Source organism: Gekko japonicus, unplaced genomic scaffold, assembly GCF_001447785.1.
Source record: "Gekko japonicus isolate JY-2015 unplaced genomic scaffold, Gekko_japonicus_V1.1 scaffold14, whole genome shotgun sequence".
NCBI lineage: Eukaryota > Metazoa > Chordata > Lepidosauria > Squamata > Gekkonidae > Gekko > Gekko japonicus.
In genome coordinates, this window is record NW_015176452.1 from 2226929 (window position 1) to 2249466 (window position 22538).

General features: G+C 43.6%; 1 protein-coding gene across 1 annotated transcript in view; it reads left to right on the forward strand.

Annotated features, from left to right (window-relative positions):
- The window catches only part of INPP5D (inositol polyphosphate-5-phosphatase D), a 106238-nt gene that overhangs the window by 75543 nt on the left and 8157 nt on the right, over nucleotides 1-22538 (forward strand). The window contains exons 15-25 of the mRNA XM_015426822.1: nucleotides 707-845; nucleotides 4464-4572; nucleotides 4976-5064; nucleotides 5255-5336; nucleotides 6152-6241; nucleotides 6910-7023; nucleotides 9346-9425; nucleotides 15112-15199; nucleotides 15838-15987; nucleotides 19939-20035; nucleotides 20503-20619. Of these exons, the coding sequence (XP_015282308.1) occupies nucleotides 707-845; nucleotides 4464-4572; nucleotides 4976-5064; nucleotides 5255-5336; nucleotides 6152-6241; nucleotides 6910-7023; nucleotides 9346-9425; nucleotides 15112-15199; nucleotides 15838-15987; nucleotides 19939-20035; nucleotides 20503-20619 (1155 nt within the window). The remainder of the gene's footprint in view (nucleotides 1-706; nucleotides 846-4463; nucleotides 4573-4975; nucleotides 5065-5254; nucleotides 5337-6151; nucleotides 6242-6909; nucleotides 7024-9345; nucleotides 9426-15111; nucleotides 15200-15837; nucleotides 15988-19938; nucleotides 20036-20502; nucleotides 20620-22538) is intronic.

The following is a 22538-nucleotide window of genomic DNA, read 5'->3' on the forward strand; positions in this document are numbered from 1 at the left end:
CGATTGAGGGGTGCCATGATAGAGGTTTACAAACTTATACCCATGTATAAGATAGAGAAGGCAGAGAAAGAAATACTTTTCTCCATTTCTCACAATACAAGAACTTAATCAGCAGTAACCTTAGAACAGATAAAAGGAAGTACAAAGAGTAATTAACACATGGAATTCACTGCCATAAGAAGTGGTGGGGAGGGGCGGCTACAATTTAGATGGAACACTATGTCTTGGGCAGTGATCCTCTGTATTTTTGGTGCTTGGAGGGCAACAGTGGAAGGGCTTCTAGAGTTATAGCCCTGCTGGTGGACCTCCTGATAGCACCTGAGTTTTGGCCACTGTGTGACACAGAGTGTTTGACTGGATGGGCCATTGGCCTGATGCAACATGGCTTCTCTTATGTTCTTATTAGAATCATGGAATCATAGAGTTGGGAGGGACCCCCAGGGTCATCTAGTCCAACACCCTGCACAATGCAGGAAATTCACAAATACCTTCCCCCCACACACACACACGCCCCCAGTGACCCCTGCTCAGTGCCCAGAAGGGGGGGGAAGCCCTCCAGGATACCTGGCTAAATTGGCCTGGAGGAAATTGCTTCCTGACTCCAAAGTGGCAATCAGCATTTCCCTGGGCATGTAAGAAAGGGCCACGAGAACATATCCTTATTACAGTAAAACAGCATACTGAACATCTTTCCTTTTGTTATTAGGCGAAACCAGAACTACACAAGTATTCTGCGCTTTCTGCAACTGGGAGATAAGAAGCTCAGTCCATTTAACATCACTCACCGCTTTACTCACCTCTTCTGGATGGGAGACCTCAACTACCGCTTAGAGTTGCCTCCAATGGTTAGAAGACCTCTTTGGTTTCCCTAATCCTTTATATATAATTCCCTTATGTGTTGACCATTTCCAGCTCTCCCATTGGCTGTGCTGTGCGCTCCATCAGCCATTGGCCCATCAACTGCCACTCAAGAGTAATCACATGCCATTGGCTGGGTGCTGGGTCTGCTCCTTTTCCCTACCCACTGCCACCTCAGCCACTGTTCCCTGTCAGAATAACTGCCAAAACAGCTGTCTCTCCTGACGAAGACACTTCTCCTGCTTGGCTCCTGTGGAACTAACTTTTCCCTCAGTGGCTGTTGCTAGGCAACCAAGCTTGGTTCTGTCAATAAAAAGGCAAAGCCAGGAAGCCCTTTCCAGGCCTTTGTGGGGATCTCATTGGGGGCAGTCCTGACTAGGGTTGCCAGCTCCAGGTTGGGAAATTCCCGGAGATTTTGTGCTGAAGTTTATGGAAGCCAGGGTTTGGGGAGGGGAGAGGCATCAGCTGAATAGAATGCCATAGAGTCCACCCTCCAAAGCAGTTATTTTCTCCAAGGGGAGAGAGATATCTGTTATCTGGAGTTCAGTTGTGATACCAGGCGATACCACAGCCAGTGTGGCATAGCAGTTAGCGCTTCAGAGCAGGTCTGCCAGACCCAGGTTCTTGCTGTGGAAGCTGAGTGGGTGATTTTGAACCAGTCACAGAGATAGGGGATAGGGTTGCCAACTCCAGGTTGGGAAATTCCTGGAGATTTGAGGGGTGGAGGCTGGACAGGGTGAGGTTTGAGGAGGGGTGGGACCTCAGACAGCTACAATGCCATAGACTCCACCCTCCAAACCAGCCATTTCCTCTTGGGGAACCACTGTCACCAATCTCCAGGTGAGGGCTGGAGATCAATCAGAATTACAATTGCTGTCCAGGAGGGAGGGGGGAGGAGATGGAAAGCTAAAGCCAGAGGGGCAGATAAAGGTAGGTTGGTGGTTGGCTGGGAGATATAATGAGAAAATAATAAATAAATAAATAAATAAGGAGATAGGGTTGCCAACTCCAGGTTGGGAAATTCCTGGAGATTTGAGGCATGGAATCTGGAGAGGATGGGGTTTGAGGAGGGTTGGGACCTCAGGTATAATGCTATAGTCTCCACCCTCCAAACCAGCCATTTCCTCCTGGGGAACCACTGCTGCCAATCTCCAGATCAGGGCTGGAGATCACTCAGAATTACAGATGCTCTTCAGATGGCAGAGGTCAGTTCCCCTGGAGAAAACGGTGGACTCTATGTCATTATACAGTGTTGAGGTCACCACAACAAATTGACACTGAGTGCCCAAGGCCAGGGCACCTGCCCAGAGCTTCTTTCTAGAGCTTGTTGTATTTATTTTCACAACAGGCCTTATTCCTAGTAAGCAAAAATAGTGTTTATATAGAGCTTTACTTGAATGTACAGAGTGTTTCACATACATTGTCTTGGTAATCATTACAACAACCTTGTAAGTCATTCCACTATCATTAGCCTCAGTATGGCAAAGGTAAGGATGGAGGCTGAGAGGCTGCTGACATTTTGTTGAGTTCATGGCTGAGGTAGGATTTGGACCAAGACCATTCTGACTCACAACTTTCTTTGTCAAACCTCATAAATAAAGTGTAGAAATGAGTTGGATCACTTAAAGTGACAAAGAAAGCCATGTGGAGGACTTGAGAGATCAAGGTTCACCAACAAGCCTTGGACTAGATTATCACAATTCTTTGGGAACAAAACAAAATATCCCTCCATAGCAACTGTGAATGCATACTAAGAACAGATTGTGAATGCATTCAGAATGAACATTCTCTGAAGAATGCTGATTACTAAGCTGTTTGTTATGTCAGCATGGTATAGTGGTTAGAATGTCAGACTAGTATCAGGGAGATCAAGGTTCAAATCCTGACTCTGTCATGCAACTCACTGGGTTACCATAGGCCAGTGGTGGCGAACCTATGGCACAGGTGCCAGAGGTGGCACTCAGAGCCCTCTCTGTGGGCACGCGTGCCATCGCCTCAGCCAGGCGCAGACCATCATTAAAGTGTCGAATTCTCTGCCAAATAATTTTAAGTAAATGAAAGCATTTGGGATTGCTTTCCTTACTTTGTTTGGATCATCTTAAGTTAATATATGAGTTGTTTTTTTCTAAAGTAACGCCTCAGTATTCAGGTTAAATTGCCGTGTTGGCACTTTGCGCTAAATAAGTGGGTTTTGGGTCGCAGTTTGGGCACTCGGTCTCTAAAAGGTTCGCCATCACTGCCATAGGCCAATCACTCTCTCTCTCTAGCCAGGCTCACAGGGTTGTTGTGAGGATAAAATGGAGGGGGGGAGAACAAAGTTTTAAGAGGGTTTGGCTCCCTATTGGGGAGAAAAACACCATATTACTATATAGATAGCACTGTTCTTTCCTAACCTAGTGAGAACTGACACGGTGCAAAATAGACAACAAAAGAACTGTGGAGTTAGTGCAAATACCTGTGTGTGTGTGTGTGTTTTGTTTAGGAAAAAAGAAGGGGGGAAATTTTAATGGGCTGCTCCTGTGCAAACTTGCTCCAGGATAAACTCATTGTTTTAACTGGGCTTAGACTGGCATGACTCCACATAAAATTGCACCACAAAACACCTAAAGGTGCTTTTCCACTTGATTATTTTTGGGTTCTGTATTTTGCTGTAATGCTGCTAGTGGCATAGCCATTCCAAAAGCACTGGGGATATTATTACTGATGCTATACTAGCTCTGATCCTGCAGTAACACAAGAGTCTTCCCTCACATAATACCTCAAGGGTAAGAGTTTGAGGTGCAACTTTGGTCCAGCAAAAACAGTCCTCCTAAAAAAAAAAATTTTTAAAGGAGGGAAGTGTGCTGTCTTTCAAAGAAGTGAAGGAACATACAGCCTCCCACCTCGTAACAATAATTAAAATAAAGAAGTAGTAAGAATCATTTGCAGAATAGAAGGGCATTTCTTTTAGAGACCAACTTGCATTTTCTCTGCCTCTGATAGAGACCTGGCTATGTCTGCTACTGCTGAAATTGAAGCAAGCAAGTGTAGAGAAGCCTAAAGGAAATTATTGTTCTTGGGAGCAGTTTCCAAAGGAGGCTGAGGATGATTAAGGATTTTCTGGAACCATAAACCCAACAGGAAATAAATGGAGAATAGTGAGAACTGACATGGTGCAAAATAGACAACAAAAGAACTGTGGAGTTAGTGCAAATACCTCTGTGTGTGTGTGTGTGTGTGTGTGTGTGTGTGTGTGTGTTTTGTTTAGGAAAAAAGAGGGGGGGGGATTTTAATGGGCTGCTCCTGTGCAGACTTACTTCAGGATAAACTCATTGTTTTAACTGGGCTTAGACTGGCATGACTCCACATAAAATTGCACCACAAAACACCTAAAGGTGCTTTTCCACTTGATTATTTTTGGGTTCTGTATTTTGCTGTAATGCTGCTAGTGTCATATCCCACTGTAATAAATAAGTCTAACATGTTTGCAACAGAAGAAGTGAGAAGTGTTTGGAGCTAAGAGCAGGTTTTCATGGCCACAGATGCTAGATTGTGGTTTATTAATGGGGGAGGAAGAAAGAGAAGAGAGTGGGACATCTGACATTATGATATTTCCCTGTTATCAGGAAGCAGAGAATATCATCCAGAGGATTAAACAACAGCAGTACCCAGAGCTGCTGAGTTATGACCAACTCCTCATGGAGAGGAAGGATCAAAAGGTGTTTCTCCAGTTTGGTAAGATTATTAATTCTACCAGTAACCCTGCAGTCATCCACTTCTACTCCTTTTCTCTTCTTTTCTGTGGCTATTCAAAAACACTCTTGAAAAGGGGTGATCACTGAGAATTGGTGCATATGTTATGGTCGATTTAAATTGCTCTGTAAAGCAGCTGTCTCTGTGTGGTAAACCATTCATATGTGTAGCTATGAAGGTTTTTGGTTTTGTGGCAGCAGGATCTGTGGCATAAAGGAGATTGCTTGATCCCTGTGGTAAGAGCGTATGCTGGCAACCAGCTATACAGTAGTGCCTGCACTGTGGAGCAGTTTAGAATGTGATGACTGTCCTCTGAATACTATCAGCTCTAGATTTTAGGCCATCAATGATTTTAAAAAAATAACAAGTCATCTCTCTGTTTCAGAGGAGGAAGAAATAAATTTTGCTCCAACATATCGCTTTGAAAGGAACACCCGGGAGAATTATGTCTACACCAAGCAAAAAGCAACAGGAGTATGACATATTTTATGACCTATTGTGATGTTTCAAATGGTTTCTATTGCCAGGACTGTTTCTTTGAACAAATAATAAAATAGGGGGGAAATCATAAAATAGGGAGCAAGCTGGTGATTTTCCTGGCAACAGAGATCTTCCTTCTAACAGAGTGATGCATTCTTGATGTTGATTCTCTTTTTGTTTGTAGATGAAATACAATTTGCCATCCTGGTGTGATCGAGTACTCTGGAAATCATATCCCCTGGTACATGTGGTGTGTCAGTCTTATGGTGGGTAGATAACAGATTGAAAATACTGGTGAAGCTGGTTTAAACGGAAATGAATCAGAGGAGCAGAATCTGTAGAACCTGCTTTCACTGCCAAGTTCTTAATAACGGATACATAAACCATTATATTTGGAGCAGCATTGTCTGAAAGGTCTACACAATATTTTGGTTCCCAGCAGTGCCTAACTGATAAAAAGAGAGGTTCTGGGGCTTCAGACAGAATACTCAGCAACATTCTTCTTTTGTCAGTAATCAGGGCAGAGCATGTGCAGCATGTGCTTTTCAGGCAGAAGATTCCAGGTTCAGTCCCCATATTCTCCAAGTAAAAATTGATCCACTTGCAAAGGACAGCTGCCTGACACCCTGGAGAGCTGGTGCCAGTCAGAGTAGAAAGTACTGGGCAAGGAAGGCCAATGGGATGATTTAGTAAAAGTCAGCTTCATGTGTTTCATATTTCAAAGGCTGAACCTAACATTCAAAATGCCCTTGCTATGATCAGGCCCTTATCCAGACATTGCTGTTAGAACATCTGCTTCTAAGGTAGAAGAGCCCAAATATCCATGGCAGATTACTTGTATGGCTATCCTATCTTCCGTGAATCAAAAGCCATGTAGCATTGCAAGTCCAAAGCACCTGTCTCTCCTCTCCATATGAAATTATTTGGATTGTGGCTCTTTAAATCCATCCAGTCATCAGGGTCCCTTGACAAAATTCCCTTGGGCCTTGTGTTTTGATAACAGGACAGACAGTTACATTGTTGTTGTTGGGTCAAGAACAATGACCCTTAGAACTGATGGCTTTTCCTCTCTGGTTGTCAGGATGCACCAGTGACGTCATGACAAGTGACCACAGTCCTGTCTTTGCCACATTTGAAGTTGCAGTCACGTCTCAATTTGTCTCAAAGAATGGTCAGTTAATGCTGCGGTATTGTGTGGTTTTACGTCATACTTATGAAGGGATACATGGGGTATACGTTGAAAGAAGAAACTAGTTCACTTTGGCTGCTATCACACGTGCCTTTAGATCTGACATAGGTGTGAATGCCTGATGGATCTAAAGGGGCAACATCTGGGAAGCGTCTCACAGTCGTCAGCAACCTATGTTGCCCTGCCACAGAAGCAGAGTTAAAAGACACCAGGGAAAGTCCGGGTCTAACAGGTTCTGATGGGCCATGGAAGGACTTTCCCCGTCTGATCGCGCAAGCACGCTCTCATGCCGTCGGGATGGTCTGATCATGCCATCCTGGCTCGGTGCTGTTTCCCCCTCCCTCTTTGCAGTATGCACATAATCGCATACTCCATAGGGGGCCCTCGGTGCGGAGATGTGATTCTTCATTTATGCGCATGGGAAACAAACAGCCAAAAAAACCCCGACTCACCCGCAGTTGCATCTGATCACACAGTGACGGGCTGAGCCCACAGCTGCAAAGGGATGTGTGATCTTGCAACTGTGTGTCAAATTCCTCTGGAGGAAACATCCTCGCTTCCCCTCTGCTTCAACTGGTGCATGTGACCGCAGCCGGTCAAATCTTTCTGTAAATGTCTTTTACCTGAACAAGTGTCCTCTCTTCTTCTAGAAGCCAAGTACACAGATTCCCTTGGACAGATTGAATTCATGCGCTGCAGTGCCACTCTTAAGACAAAGTCACAAACAAAATTCTACATTGAGTTCCACTCCAGCTGCCTAGAAAGTATGATATCTCCCCTTGTTTTGTTCTTTGTTGTGTAGAAGGTCATAATCTTGTTTGGGTTATTTAGAAGAGTGACCTATTTAGCGGAGGGACGTATTATGTCTCTATTTTTTCCATATTTGTGGTGTTTACTTGACATATGACAGAAAGCCCTTCTATATTTACAAGCATTTTACTGAATGATTTTTCAGTGTCAGATCTAAGGGCTCAGTTGTTATTCAAATAAATACTGTGTTAAAATCACCAGGAGAGAGGCTGTGGTTCAGTGGCAGAGCATCTGCTTGGCATGTAGGAGGTCCCAGGTTCAATCCCCAGCATCTCCAGTTAAAAGGATCAGGTTAGGAGGTGATGTGAAAGACCTCAGCCTGAGACCCTGGAGAGGCACTGCTGGTCTGAGTAGACAATACTGACTTTGATGGACCAAGGGTATGATTCCGTATAAGACAGCTTGATGTGATGTGTTCACTTCACTTATCATTATCTTTAAGGAATATTCTAAGTGTACACCTATAATACTGCATTTGGAAGTAACAAAAATGTATCTGTGGACTTGTATAGGCAAGCGTGTCAGGCGGGGAGCTAAAAGTAGCCACAGACCTTGCCACTCTGGGAGGCTTTGGCTAATTCTCTATCTGTACAACACAGAATTATTGTGGGGCTAAAAACAGAGGATGCCCTGCATAATTTCCTGGTTTCTTAGAAGAAAATTTAGGGTAAAAATGTCATAAATATATTTTAAAAGGTTGTGCTTAGATATTTGAACATAGGTATGCACATACCATGCTCCATGATGACATAAAGGCTTAAGGATAATGCATCCCACTGGGGAGTCATCTCCAGCCCTGCCCCTTCCTCTGTACTGCATTAAAGCAAGACACAGTATCTAGTAAGATAGGCTATACGCAGCTGGCAGAGTTACAATGCAATCCTAAACAGTGTTACACCCTTCTAAGCTGATTGACTTCAATGGATTTAGAAGCGTATGGGTGATTTTTTTTTAAAAAAACAGGATTGTGTAGACGCAGGGGAAATCGTGCGAAGCTGCGGGGCAAAATGCAGCCGCACAGCAGCTTGTGTGAAATTGACACATACCATAGGGGCAAAGAGAAGAGTGAGCGCGGAGCAGCGCTTTTATTTATTTATTTTATTTATTATTTAGATTTTTATCCCGCCCTCCCCGTAGGCTCAGGGCGGCTCAGGGCACTTGTGGGAAATCATACTATAATTCTCTTTAGGACTGCGCTGTTCTGCCATGCTAGTTGGGACATCCTAGGTCAGCCCATAACACCAGCATAGCGCCACACCTTATATTTTCTGTTACAGCAGCTCATGTCCAGTTCCCACAAAGATCTCCCAGATGGCCTGATCTCTTTTGTTTGTGTCCATAATGCATAACCCATGATTTTGCACAAGACAATTCCACCCCAATTAAGGAGGTTTCTAGTGGCCTAGAAAATCAATTCATTATTATTATGAAAAACCTTTAACATTCCCCTTTCACCATGATCACATGGAAACTCAGGGGAAAAAGAGTAGCCATGTACTCACAGGGTCAGCCCATACCTTCCTTTTTCTTCCCCCTTTGTGCTGAACATCTTAAAATCTTGAGCAGCACAGGTTAATTGAATTGTGAACTGGAGTCAGTCAAACTAAGGTCTTGGAAGACCAGGAATCAATACCATTGGAAGAATCTGGTCATTGTCTTAGGGCAGTTCTGGAACAAGACTGTATATTGGTGCTGTAAATAATATTCCTGAATTTCTGGGTTTGAGATGTGTCTATGACATGAAAGACATGCCCAAAGTGTACTGATTGTGCTGTCCTCCTGTCACGGGGCCAGACCTGAAAGAGAAGTAACATGATTCTACTGTATTCTTCCCATTTTTTTCATCCCGCTGAGTTCGATTAACCCAGCCCCAAAAAACATTTTTTGGTGGGGACTATATATAGATTTGCATACATTTCTATGGAAACCATGTGTTAAAATCTTAAATTAGAATTTCAGAAAATGTGCTATCTTGAGTGGTGTAGGAAAAGCTGTCATGTTCTCCTTATCCCCTTGTCCATGAATGCACAGAGCTTCCTAATGCTGTTCTAATTTGGGATGAAATAATAAAAAAAAGATGGCCCAGAAAGGCCATTAGCAAAGGTACTATGTTTACTCAGGGTCATATCCTTTAAATTCTCAGGTGCTTTCCATTCTGTTGTCCAGAACAAGGAATAATTAGCAACCTTCCTTGACTGCAAGCTTTTTTGTTTGTTTACTTTTTATAAATGCATTTCTCAGCTGGCAAATTATTTTCTTCTCTAACACTCTTGCAGGCTTCGTGAAGAGCCAGGAGGGAGAAAATGAGGAAGGAAATGAAGGAGAACTGGTGGTAAAGTTTGTAGGCCTTCCTAAGGTAGCTGAGAGTATATTTTTTTACTTATTTTAACAAAATCCTATCTGTAACTTTGCTGTGCAGCAAATCTGTATTTTTAAAAATTCTATTAAAATTATGATGATATAGCACACCAGTTTACATATCTAGAATTACAAATCTAAAAAAGGGGGAAAGCAATTATTTGTAAACTGAGTACAGATTTCCAGAACTGTGTATAAAAGCTAAATTAGGACTCATCCATAAGATTGGAGTAAACATGCCTCCAACTAAAATTAATTTTAATTTGCATGATCTGTACAGGAGTCTCTGTTAGTTTGATATCCTATCCCTGGGAGACAGGATTTAGTTGGGGGGAATTATTTCTTGAACATTTTTGTCCATGTCGATTTCACTTCCCTGCTATAGAACAGCAGGGAAGTGAAACTGACAAGGTTCTTCTTTTACTGGAGAGAGACACCACAGCAACAGAGAAGTAGGTACATAATGCTTTAAAAATCTATTCATAAAGAATAGAAAGGTCCATAAAATGTAGCTTTTCTGGGTGTTGGCAATTTTAAAAAGTTTAAGCTGCTACACAAACACACTCCCTCTGTTTGAGTGCTGCAGTAGGAAAGTACTCTGTACCTAAGGAATGGCATGGGGAGTCTTTATTAAAGGCTTTGTAAAGATGCACAATAAACACACAAGCACATACGGAGGAGGAATTACGTCACTAGTTACAGACATTGTCAAAAGGTGCTTATGACATTCCCATATCTACATATCTCTGCAGTTATCACAACAGCAGGGGAGTGCTTTTGTAGGCTGTGGGTAAAAAAATCAAAATTTTCAAGCAACAACAATTTGTGGTTTGTTTGCTGTGAGAAAGCAGTTTACCCACAACATGAGTGTTATTTTGAGGGGAAACAACCCACAGTGTAAATCAAAAGATCACAGGGTCCTTATTTTGGGAGATGCTTGTCCTTGTAGATAGTTTATTGAATGCCCTGTCAAAGTTCTGCTGAAAGACCTCCACATCCTTATAGTACATGAGCATATGGGTAATTAAAAAGCTTGGAAGAACATGTTGAAATGACTCTCCAGCTGGTGTCCTTAAAGGGATTTTAAACTAAGTATTGCTGTAGTAGCCTCTCAGTTGGCTTTATATGGTGAGTTACATTCCAGACAACAAGCATGAGAAGGAACAAGACCTACTGGCTGGCTGTCCTTCTACTTAACAGGATGATGTTGGCGGTCTCTGATGGATACACCTGTCTAAAGTCTCCTCAGTTCTTCAGCTGTTCTTTTATCTCACCTGCAATCCAACCTTCACATCCATTCAGAGCTATACTTCTACATATATTGCCATCCTAAGCTCTTCTAAGGGTTATATCCCTTCTGCTGAGTCTTCCTTCAAAAACAGACTGGCATACAAGACGCTAAATATATTTAAACATTATATCAGTTATATTATTGATCTCAAAGGGTGCCTGCTCAAGAATATAACTGATATAATGTTTGAATATATTTAGCGTCTTGTATGCCAGTCTTTTTTTTTTTTTTTACATGTTTAGTCATCTAGGACTGGATTCTACACTATAGTCTGGAGTCTTCCTTCAAGGCAGAAAGACTTTCACCAATGGAGAATGACTTCTTTTGAGGGAGAAAGGCTTTCTCTGATGGATAAGAGTATTTTATTTGTTGAAGTAAGTCTCTCTAATTGTTGGAGGAAGACTTGATAGAAGGGAGTCACAAGATTCAAATAAGCTGAAGGGAGTTATAGGATCCAGCCCTATGTCCATTGAAGTCAATGGGCTTAGAAGGGTGTATCTCTACTTAGGCTGGCACTGCAAAAAATTCTAACCCATTAGCTCATGTGCTCTGATGCTAAGGGTTAGAGATTGCCATTGACTATGCTGTTCTGCTCTTAAGAATCTCTGGCTGCCATTGACTACTGAACAGATAAATGGTACCTGGAAAGTAGAACCGGAAGAATCAAGGATTTGGAAACTAAGATTCAAAGGAGGAATCATCCAGAAGAAAGACTTGAACAGGAGAAGGCCAGAAAGACAAGTGGAAAGAATACTAGAAAGCAGAAAGGGGAGTGAGGATAAGTGTACATAGTCAAGAGTTGCAGAGATTAGTATGAATTTGAAATTACCATCCAAATCTTGGTTATGGGCTTCTGATGACCAGTAGTGCTATTATGGATACTTATCAATGAAAATGTTAGTGCATGGAATGGAAAATGGAGTGGATGACGAAGCAGTAAAAAAAGTACTTTGTGTCAGTTGGAGGTTTTTGATATAATGAATCACCTGGCTTTTAATCAGCAAATCAATGTTGTGCTTATTACAAAATCTTCAGCATATATGCCTGACAGCTAGTGTTGTGTAACAGCTAAGAAGGTGAGATGGGAAAGAGGAAGCCCCTGTACAAAAACTGACTTACCTTACAGGATTGTTTTAAGGTTCATTTAAGTAATACGTAGGAAACACGTTGAACACGCTAAAGCATTTTAAATACTAAATGTTATTATTTTTGAGGATACTGAAGGAACTGTGAGAACATATCATTTTGACCAGATTCACTCAGGCTCAGATCTCCTTTCTACCATGAAACTTCGTATCACTCCGACAAGCCTGCTCCACAAGGTTGTTATAAGAAGAAACTAGTGGGAGGGAATCCTATGTATGCTGCCCTGAGTTTGCTAGAAGAAGGGTGGAATAAAAATGAAGTAGAAAATGTAGAGTCAGTTTGGTAAAGTGTGCAGACTGTTATCTGGGAGAACCGGGTTTGATTCCCCACTTCTCCACTTGCACCTGGCTGGATGACCTTGGGCAAGCCGTAGCTCTGATAAGAGCTGTTCTTGAAAAAGAGCAGTTTCCGTCAGAGCTCTCTCGGCCCCCCTACCTCACAGGGTGTCTTTTGTGGGGGGTGGAAGGGAAAGGAGTTTGTAAGCCGCTCTGAGACTCCTTTGGGTAGTGAAGAGTGGGGTATAAATCCAATCTCTTCTTCTCTTCTTCTCTTCTTCTCTTCTTCTTCTTCTTCTTCTGTGTAGTAAGTTATTACTGATTATTAGAAAATGTATTAGTGGAGCAAACAAAATGATTAATAATTACTTGAAACAAAACCTATATTTAAATTGTTTTCATATCTTATTACAGTAATACAGGAGAGCCAACATAGCTTAAAAATAAATAAGCTTGTCCCTCAGTTTTACCCCCATCAATTAAACTGTGTTCATTCTGTTGTACAGAGTTACAAAGAATGATACAGTTAAGAAAGAGTTAATGTTTTGAGGAGAGGTCATTTGCCTCCTGGTGGGGTCTGGGAAAAAGAAGCTGTGTTGTGGCTGTTGTTTCTGGAGTAATTGACGTTAGGGCCTCTAGGCTAAGGTTTGCCAGGTCCCCCTGGGTCGAGTTACCAGATACAGGTTGGGAAATTCCTGGGGATTTGGGGATGGAGTCTGGGGAGTGATACCGGAACTCCTTCTAAGGATGGTTCCGAAGGCCCAACTCTGTCTTATGTATGGCAGTGGGCGTGCGTGAGTAATTTACCCGTGTATCCAGAGGGCAGATTTCAGAACAAACGCTCCTATTTCCCAGGAATTGAGACAACACATTAGGTTTAATGAGTAATTGTTGTCTTTACTAAGTATTTATCAAACACACGAAAAACAGATACATTCACAGATTCACTCAAGTTTCTTTAGTTCACAGTAGATACGAAAGCAATCAGTAAAGAAAATAATGACTTCAACAAACAATGAGGGAGAACACAGAAGGATAACGCTTATACTTATCTGAGTTCCAGTTGAGAAGAACTCTCCTCAGTAGAATAAACGGGAACAACAAAGTACTACTTTAGGGATTCTAAAAACACACAGAATGGTCCAGCCAAACACGTGCGGGTTCTCCGGTCGCGACTCCAGAGAACTCTTAAGGATCACCTGCAGTAGACTTAAGTTGCAAAGGTGAAGGTATATAGGAAGGATGGGTTAACCTAACAGAGAAACAAAGGCTGTGTTTCTCTTTTTAAAACCTAGTTTTGGGGGTTGGCATAAGGCCAATCTACACCTGAAATCCATCCCCTTTTCTATACCTATAGGTTGACGGGTTGTGACGCGGTACCTAGAGGGGAGTGGGGCGATATTCAAATTCTAAGCCTAACTTCAATGGAGAGCCATGTGGCAAGGTGTCAAAGTTGTATTCCCATGGCAACCTTTGACTTGCAGATGGTGCCTGGTCCAGGAAGGCAATAACGGATGCGCTCCCTTTTGTGATTCCAAACCAGATATGTGGGGTTATGTGTTATTCCAGCAGATCTGTAATGGCGAGAGACCTGTTGTTTTTCCAAGTCTCCAAAGACTGAGCATAATGGCGATGGTCTTCTTTGTCCTCAAGCATGTCGGGAGGGTTTTGGGTATGCACGTGTCCATTAGCATAGGCAGCACAAGCCTTGTGCACAGCAGCTTCCAGGTGCAAACAGGATGGCATAGCAAGCAAATCCAAGACACAGCAATTCCCATATTCCACAAACACAAATGCAAAGACATTTTACAGACAATATAGCATCAGCATAAAGAATAGATAATACATTTAAAGCACACATGGTAACAGGAGGACAGGGACCTCAGCAGGGTACAGTGCCACAGTGGGGTAAATCCACTCTCCAAAGCATCCACTTTCTTCAGGGAAAATAAACTCTGTGGTCTGGAGATGAGCTGTAAATCCAGGGGATCCCCAGGTCCCACCTGGAGGCTGGCATCCCTATGTCTAGGCCTAAATTGTATAGATGTAAATAAAACCTGTTGTGTTCCCAAGAAATTGGCTAAGATCGGTTCTTTGTGTAACCTGCAGGATCTCCTTAAGTTCCCATTATAATTGCCACCTAAAGTACACTGCTCTAGAAAAAGCCATGACTACCTGTGCTGTTTGTGTTTATGCAACAGCTGAATGAAAGGGGGGGGAGAACGGCAATAATATAATGAAATACTACAGTAACAATACTACTTATCTGTTGTGGCTGCTGCTACCACCACCGCAAATCACCCACGAACTGCTTTTGATGTTCATTAGTTTTTGCTCATAGAAGTGCAGTTCAAATTCATTTGAAATCATTCATGTCGAAAAGAATTGTACCCCTAGTAAAGGCAGACAAAAATATGCTTGCTCGGATCCTGGATTTTCATCTTACCTTTGACTGAGGGCCACTTTACACATCATGTTTTTAGTCATACACTTGATTTATCTGCACACCTAAAAATATAATGTGAAAATGTATATCCAACAAGTACAGATCTGACTGCAGTTCCCTGCCAATGGCAAGACCAGGTTTCAGTTGTTCTGTCAATACTTCTGTCAATACTCCCTTGCTCGAAAGCCAGTCGAACCTGACTCTAGGGTTGCAGTGCTCATCTCCGTTTCAAAGCCGAAGAGCCAGCGCTGTCCGAAGACGTTTCCGTGGTCATGTGGCCGGCATGACTAAACACCAAGGTGCACGTAACGCTGAGTACAAGTCATTAAACAAAAATTATATCAGAATTCAGCTTCGAAAGGGCCCTTAGGCTAAAATTGTACATACTTTCTCAGGAGTAAATTACTGGAATACAGTAGGCCTTTCTCCTATGTAAACTTACTATCCTACCTTACATTTGCAAGGAAAAGGTACTGCTTCTCTACTTTTACTAATTTTACTGAACTCTTTGGGCTTTTCCTTGCAGCTGACTCCAATTATTTCAGACCCAGAGTACCTACTGGACCAACACATTCTGATCAGCATTAAGTCATCAGATAGCGATGAATCGTACGGTGAGCCCTTATCCCAGAGGCTTGTGCATGAGTCAACTTCTACTTGCAGTTAAATCACTGACAGCGTGGGGGAGAATGACAGCAGAAAGCTTGAGTGACAGCTATGGTGCTCTCTTTTTGCTATAAAAATGCATTTCAGCACGTGTTGTAAGAGGTGACTTTATGTACTCATGAGGGGCTATGACTTTTTGTACTAGGTGCTTTTCCTTGTATGTTTATCTACCCACTCCCCCCCCCCAATCCAAGCTGCTTAATGTAAATGCATTTTGTAGGGATTGGTATCCTTCTCTATAGTTTGTTTAGACTTGTAAATACTTCTTCATCTATGGGCTACAGAGAAATCCACTGTCACGTTTTCAACAGGTCCACTACACCGTAGTCCCAGCAGGTGCAATCCCCCCTGGAAGCTGTCTTGTGCAACAGTCATTGATCCTACTGGATCAGAACAAATGTCCATCGGCCAGATGCTTCTTGGAAACCTACAAGCAGGGAAATTATTCAGAAAGACACAAAAGTTGAAATTGACAATTGCTTCCTGTCCTTTTTCAGGGTGCCTTAGTCCTGTTTGCTTAGAGAGATGAGACCAATGTGCTGCCAGCTGCTAGTTTATCGGAATCCATTTCCTCCTTGTTTCCTAGGAGAAGGCTGTATTGCCCTTCGGAGCGGAGCTACAGAATCCCCAGTCCGTATCGAAACTATGCTAACACATCATGGGGAGAAGACAGGAATCTTCCAAGGAGAATTCAAGCTACAAACTTCCCAAGGCAAACAGAGAGAGAAACTCTATGGTAAGGCAATGGCTCTAACACAATCTACTTCTTGGTCAGGAAAGGTTGAGTATGATGCATGAAAAAGAGCTTGTTTTGTTTTCCTAGCAGCATTCTGGAGGAGATCCAGCCAAAAGTGATGATGCAGGAGAGTGCTATGAGTGCCAGTTTGAAAAACTGGCCTCATCATTTCTATCACAGAGTCCTTGTATGATCCTAAGCAAAGTACTTGTGTTTGTTGTTCACCCAGAGCATCATCCTCAGGGTATGCCCCCCCCATCCCAAAGTAAACTGGCAGAGGGAGCAAGTTGTCAACAGGAAATGGAAGAGGTGAATGCTGGCACCTCCTTGAAAATGGGGTGGTGCAAGCAAGGAATGTGGGGCTGAGGGGAAGGTATGCAGAATGCTGGGAGGTCTGGCTGTTCTCCATGTTAATATCCCTCAGCCTCAGTGTCACATCTGGAACTTGTCAGTAAATTGTGTGGGTTGCCATGTTGAACCAGGGCTGATTTTGTAGGACTGAACAGCTCAGGAGAAGAATGTAGTCTCCAGAAGCAAGATCTTGGCTTCCTAGGGCTTAGTTGTAGTCACTGTTCAGAGGTGCCACATCAGTGTTGTGCATTTGGGCTTTTCCACACTGGGTTTTGATGCCGCGTGGCTTCTTAACTGCATTGGGTTTTCTACTCCCCTAAAGACAATGTCTTTTGCCAGTCCCTCCCAGTTTTTCTTCAAGTTAAGGAGCCAAGCTGTATCAAAAACCCAGTGTGGAAAAGCCCAGTTGTCTCAGGGTCAAACTACATGATACATTTTGTCACAAGTTGGGCATGAGTCCCCTGGACCCAACCCACTTTCATCTCAGTCACACAGTGACTACAAGGAACGCTGCTTTTAAATTTTGCAGGAGCCAATTTGACTCAGGGCAGTGGTGCAGGGGATGGACTCAGAGGGGCTCCTGCCCTCCACGCCACACCTTTTTCCTGAGCAGAAGTAGCCTCAGTGAGGAGTTATTTGCATAACTTTGGAGTTGCACTTGGAGTGTTCTGAGCACACACAGCTCCAAAGTTATGCAGATCACTCCCCTGGAGCTGTTTCAGTTTATAGAAACAGCATGGGGGACTGGGAGCTCCTTCCTCTTGGGTCAGTCACAAGCTCTGGCACAGCTGGTCCTGAAAGAGCAGTTTGTGTCAGAGTTCTCTCAGCCCCACCCACCTCACAGGGTGTTCGTTGTGGGGAGGGGAAGGGAAAGTAGTTTGTAAGCCGCTCTGAGACTCCAAGTGAAGGGCGGGGTATAAATCCAATCTCCTCCTCCTCCTCCTCCTCCTCCTCCTCCTCCCCCTCCCCCTCCTCCTCTCTTCTTCTTCTTCTTCTTCTTCTTCTTCTTCTTCTTCTTCTTCTTCTTCTTCTTCTTCTTCCTCCTCCTCCCATGCCACAGTTCTGAGTCAAATTGGCTCCTGCGGGTTTTAAATGCAACATTCCTTGCAGCTGCTGTGTGACTGTGGTGAAAGTGAGTCAGGCCCAGGGAACCCAGACCCAACTTATTAAAAAACATGGTTTTTAGAGAAGCTGGAGAAAGGACACAGAGAAGCTGGACACAGTAGCCACTGGGTGGCTCCCAGCAGCCTTCTGTGTTTGCCTAGAAACTAAGGTGGCCTGTCTATCTATTTAGTCTTTTCCAGCACATACCTCAGAAACTCAGGAGAAGGCAAAGCAGCTATGCCTAGGTCAAGAAGCAGCCATGCACCCCAGCCTCACCTCTCCTGAGCCAGAACAGGAACGAGAGGGGGTGGGGATGCATGAGTGTGTCTGTTGCCCTCAGATGCAGTAACAGAGAGAGAATATAGCTGAATGAAAGGGGTGCTCAGTATAGAAATCATTGTGGGCAGCTGGTAATCATTGCAGCCCTGAAGCCCCCATCTATAAAGTGAGGGAAATTTTATACACTATAAGATCCAGAGGTGTGGCTGTGTTAGGTGGTTGCAGCAAAAATAAATGGGAGTCTAGTGGCGTCGTAATGTCTAACCAGAATTTACTCCAGCATATGCTTTCATGGTGATTCGACCAAGTGGGGCTCTAGTCTGCCAAATCATATGTTGAAATAAAACCCTGTTCCTCATTCATTCTTCAAACAGAAGGCCCCTGTTTATCCACACATTATATTTGCTCTGCTCAGAGATCATCTTCATGCAGGAGATGATGCCTATGTCCATCAAGATAATGTACGAAGAGTAGCAGGTCTGTTTAATTATTGCATACATAGCTGAAAAACCACATAATGAGATGCATGTATAGGAGCGAGAGAGGGGTGTTTTCCCTACACGTAGATGATCTTTTTGTATATGATATTTAATGCATGAAACAGGCCTTCCTATTTTGGAGATCACAAAAAAGGGCTCTGATACTAAAAAGGATAAGTATTTTTAAAAGACTGTAAGAATATTTAATGGTGGTTTCTGTACTCCGAAAGTATTTTTCTCCTCTGTGATTCTGTTTGAAACTTACAAGACATGCATAGAATCCAATTATAACTTTCCCTTCCTGCTTCAAGGCATATGAACAGAGAAAGAGAGCCCTCTACCTGATTGTCAGTAATATAGACTTCAGCAGAATTTACTTCCACTTGTAGTATTACAAAACTGGGAGGCAGCTCTCTCTTTTTCCCCAATCAAATCTATTGAAAATGGGCAATGAAGAGTGTACTCAGTACACAGCAGGCTCCAAAATTCAAATATAAGAACGTAAGAAGAGCCCTGCAGGGTCAGACCAGTGGTTCATTTAGTCCAGCATCCTGTCTAACACAGTGGCCAGCCACTCTTTGGTGTAGTGGTTAAGTGCGTGGACTCTAATCTGGGAGAACCGGGTTTGATTTTCCACTCCTCCACTTGCACCTGACTGGATGACCTTGGGCAAGCCGTAGTTCTGATAAGAGCTGTTCTTGAAAAAGAGCCATTTCTGTCAAGAGCTCTCTCAGCCCCACCTACCTCACAGGGTGTCTGTTGTGGGGAGGGAAGGGAAAGGGGTTTGTAAGCTGCTCTGAGACACCTTTGGGTAGTGAAGGGCGGGGGTATAAATCCAATCTCCTCCTCTTCTTCTTCTTCTTCTGGTGCCCTATGGCAGGGCATAGAGGCCACGGCCTTCCCCTTATGTTGCCTCCTGGTGCTGGTATTCAGAGGTTCCCTTTAGTCACCATTGCTAGTAGCCATTGATAGACCTCTCCTCCATGAAACAATAACAAATGCTGTTGTCACTGTTAATATTATTCATTGATAATTTCTGCAGGAGGAATATTATGTTCTATTTATTCTGGATAAGGACGTACCTCTTTATCTTTCTATTAAAAAAGAAAAATTGTGGGCATCCTTAAGGACCTGCTGTTATTTATCTATATTGAATATTCAATCTTTATCACCCAGGCCTGGGCTACTCCAGCCAGATTTCTTCTGTGGTCACTGAGAGATCAGCAGGATGGGCAGCAAATTTGAGTTTCACTTTGTCTCTCTTCCCTTCCTAACTGAGGTGGTCGCTCTGCCCCCCCCCCCCGAAAAGTGAGGAACAGTCCTGCCCTAGTTCAGGCCTCATTGTACTGCGCTTCAGGCACCCCTGGACCAACTCGTGTCACCTGTAACATTGGGGAGCAAACAATCCAAGTGCTGCAGGGCTGGATTTGGTTCACAAGTGTGGTGCAGGGGGAGGGGGGTTCAGCCATCCCTCTCATACCATTTCCCCAGAACAAAAATGGCCATGAGGGGACCCGCTTGCCCCACTGTGGGGCTCCATGTGTACTGACTGCAGTGTTGCAGTGGTAGGTCTTGAGTATCACATACAATTACACCATCATTTGTAAATAGTGTTGAAATGTGGAGATGTAGCACACATTTTAAGAAATGTCTAACCATAAACTGATAAACCTGTAATCCATAATCCAAAGCATTCTCTCTCTCCTCTCTCTCTCTCTCTCGTACATTTTTGCTTCAGATTTTGTGAAGATTGAGCGGGATGAGTCTGCTGGACAGAAAACAGTGAGAGGCATGTGTAGTGTAGACCATGGCAAAGAGTGGGAGCCCACAAATAGGTATGTTGGGAAGCAGCTGATTTCATGAGATTGAATTGTTGACTGGTGGTGACTAGCCTTCAGGCAGATGTGCATCTGTCAGAAGTAGAAAGAACTGGAGAATAAAGATCTGGGAAACTTGTTTCTAAATAAATGGTTTCTGTTGTGTCCGCTGACTGCCACCAGAGGCCAGCGCACACTCCTGAGCTTGAGTCCTAGACAACAATGGGGACTAGGATCCTAGTCCCTCCACTGGGGGACCAATGGGACTGTGGCGGGAGATTCAACCCCGCCAATGGGACCCAGGGGTGGGTCCCTGGTTATGTATATAGTTGGCCTGCCGGCCATTGTTCTTTGTCTTTGTTGTGTACGAGTAAAGCTATGCTGATCACTGCATCAGTCTCCATGCTTTCTTCATGCGTCTAACCCACTACACTTCAGTTTCTAAACAAATAGATAGAATTTACTAATCTTCTCTTCACTTCAAGGAGCTGTTCCTCGAACAGGAGATCTAGTCACCTGGTAGCCAGAGAAGCAGCTGCTCTTGCTCGCTCTCGAGGAACCATAACAGCGTCTCTGGATGAGGGCAAAGAAGATCTCTCACGGTAACCTCATGATTTCACCTTCATACACCTATGTAGCCACTGAACACTTCTTTCAGGCTGGGTCTATCTGGATGCACTCATCCTACCATTCCTTCCCATGTATAGGCTATTGATATATTTTTATCCCATAAAACAATTCACGAGGGCATATTCATACACCTTCAAGAAGAGTTAGGGTGATTAATAGTTAACAGATTTAGAGCAGACATGCAATAGGGATAAATAGACACTGACATGAGGATAAGTGAGTGCTGTTAAAGGGGGGGCATATTGTAATTTATTATTATATTCGGAGAAGCTGCAATTATTATATTTGGATTTCCTCCCAGAGGTACCACAAGGTCTTGGGCCATCCATAGCCACCTGTCTTATTTATTTGTTTGTTCCTGAGTTTCCTTAATAAGCTGTTTTAAGTTTCCTTCCTGGAAAGAAGAACAGCAAACTTCCAGGCAGGCAGGAGTGGGCTAAATTACCATGGCCACTTGACTTTAAACCAGGTTTCCTGAGGCACAAGTTGTTATTGCGCTTTTCTAAGCATAAGATCCCTTCCATTAAAAAACATTGTTGGTACAAGGAAGGAACTCTACATAAAGGATACATTCATGAAGGAAGTTGTCTTCCTTTCCCTCTGTTTCCTAGTATATGAGTATGGCCTAGTATATGAGTATGGCCCTGTGATACCAAAATTGCCCTTTTGCCAAAAAGTTACAGACAAAATTTAAATGACCAATGAAAAATGTACTCACAGACTGGTGGAACAGTCTTGGAAACAGGATAAGCTACCTAATTTGGTGATCTGAATTCATAACATTTGGTTTCTCATGCGAACGGGAAAAAATTACTTCCTCTAGAAATATGTAGAAATGGAACGTGATTGCTCAGGAAAAATGTATCAAAATAATATATAGCATATATGGTGTAAAGGAACAAGATTAAACCTAAAGAGAATGTTAGAGAAGCAATTTTACACTGTATATAAGTATTGTAATGAGTTATTGTGACTGGCATTTTAAAAATCTGGTCTACCCTACAGGGATATTGCAAAGAATACTATGATAACATTTTTGAAGGACATTGAAATTTGGACATGCTATACAAATGCTAATTATTTTTACCTTCAGGTTTTTCCACACTTAGGTTTGTCCTATCTCTCCCTTTCTAATGGTTGACGGTGCCCATCTAGTGCCTTCCAGCCTCTTCCAGCCTGTGCCTCATCCCAAAGGTGGCAGTCAGTGGGGCTAGGATTACAGACCCCTCTCCGTCACTGGTGCTGTGCAATGCCAGGTCCATAAATAATAAGACCTCAGTCCTCTGGGACTTCCTGCTGGAACAAAATGTGCACCTTGTGTGCATGACTGAGACCTGGGTGCGGGATGGGGAGACTGTAGCGCTCTCCCAAATGGCTCCACCTGGGTTCTCGGTCCTCCACCAGTCACGGACTAAGGGCCGGGGGGGGGGAGTGGCTCTGTTCATCCGGGAGGCTTACTCCTTCACGGCGCTCCCACTGTTGTGGCTCACAGGCATAGAGTGTGCTGGCTTTGTGTGGGAAGCCGGGGAGAGTTTGGCTGTCTGGTTAGTGTACCGACTGCCCATCGCACCGGCTGACAGTCTGTCATCCCTGGTCAAGGCCATGTTGGGCTGGGCTTTGGAGCACCCCCGACTGATAGTCCTGGGTGACTTCAACGTCCATGCTGACGATGCAACCTCTTCGCAGGCGGTAGACCAGGCATCGTCCATGGCAGCTCTAGGACTCTCCCAATATGTAACGCCCCCCACCCACAGAGCCAGTCACACGCTTGATTTGATCTTCGTGGCGGGGGTTACAGTGGACCGGATTACTGCTATGGCAGTACCATGGTCAGACCACCCCAACCTTGTTTGGGTGGCGAGCATATTTTAGCTCGCCCGTGGAGCCAAAT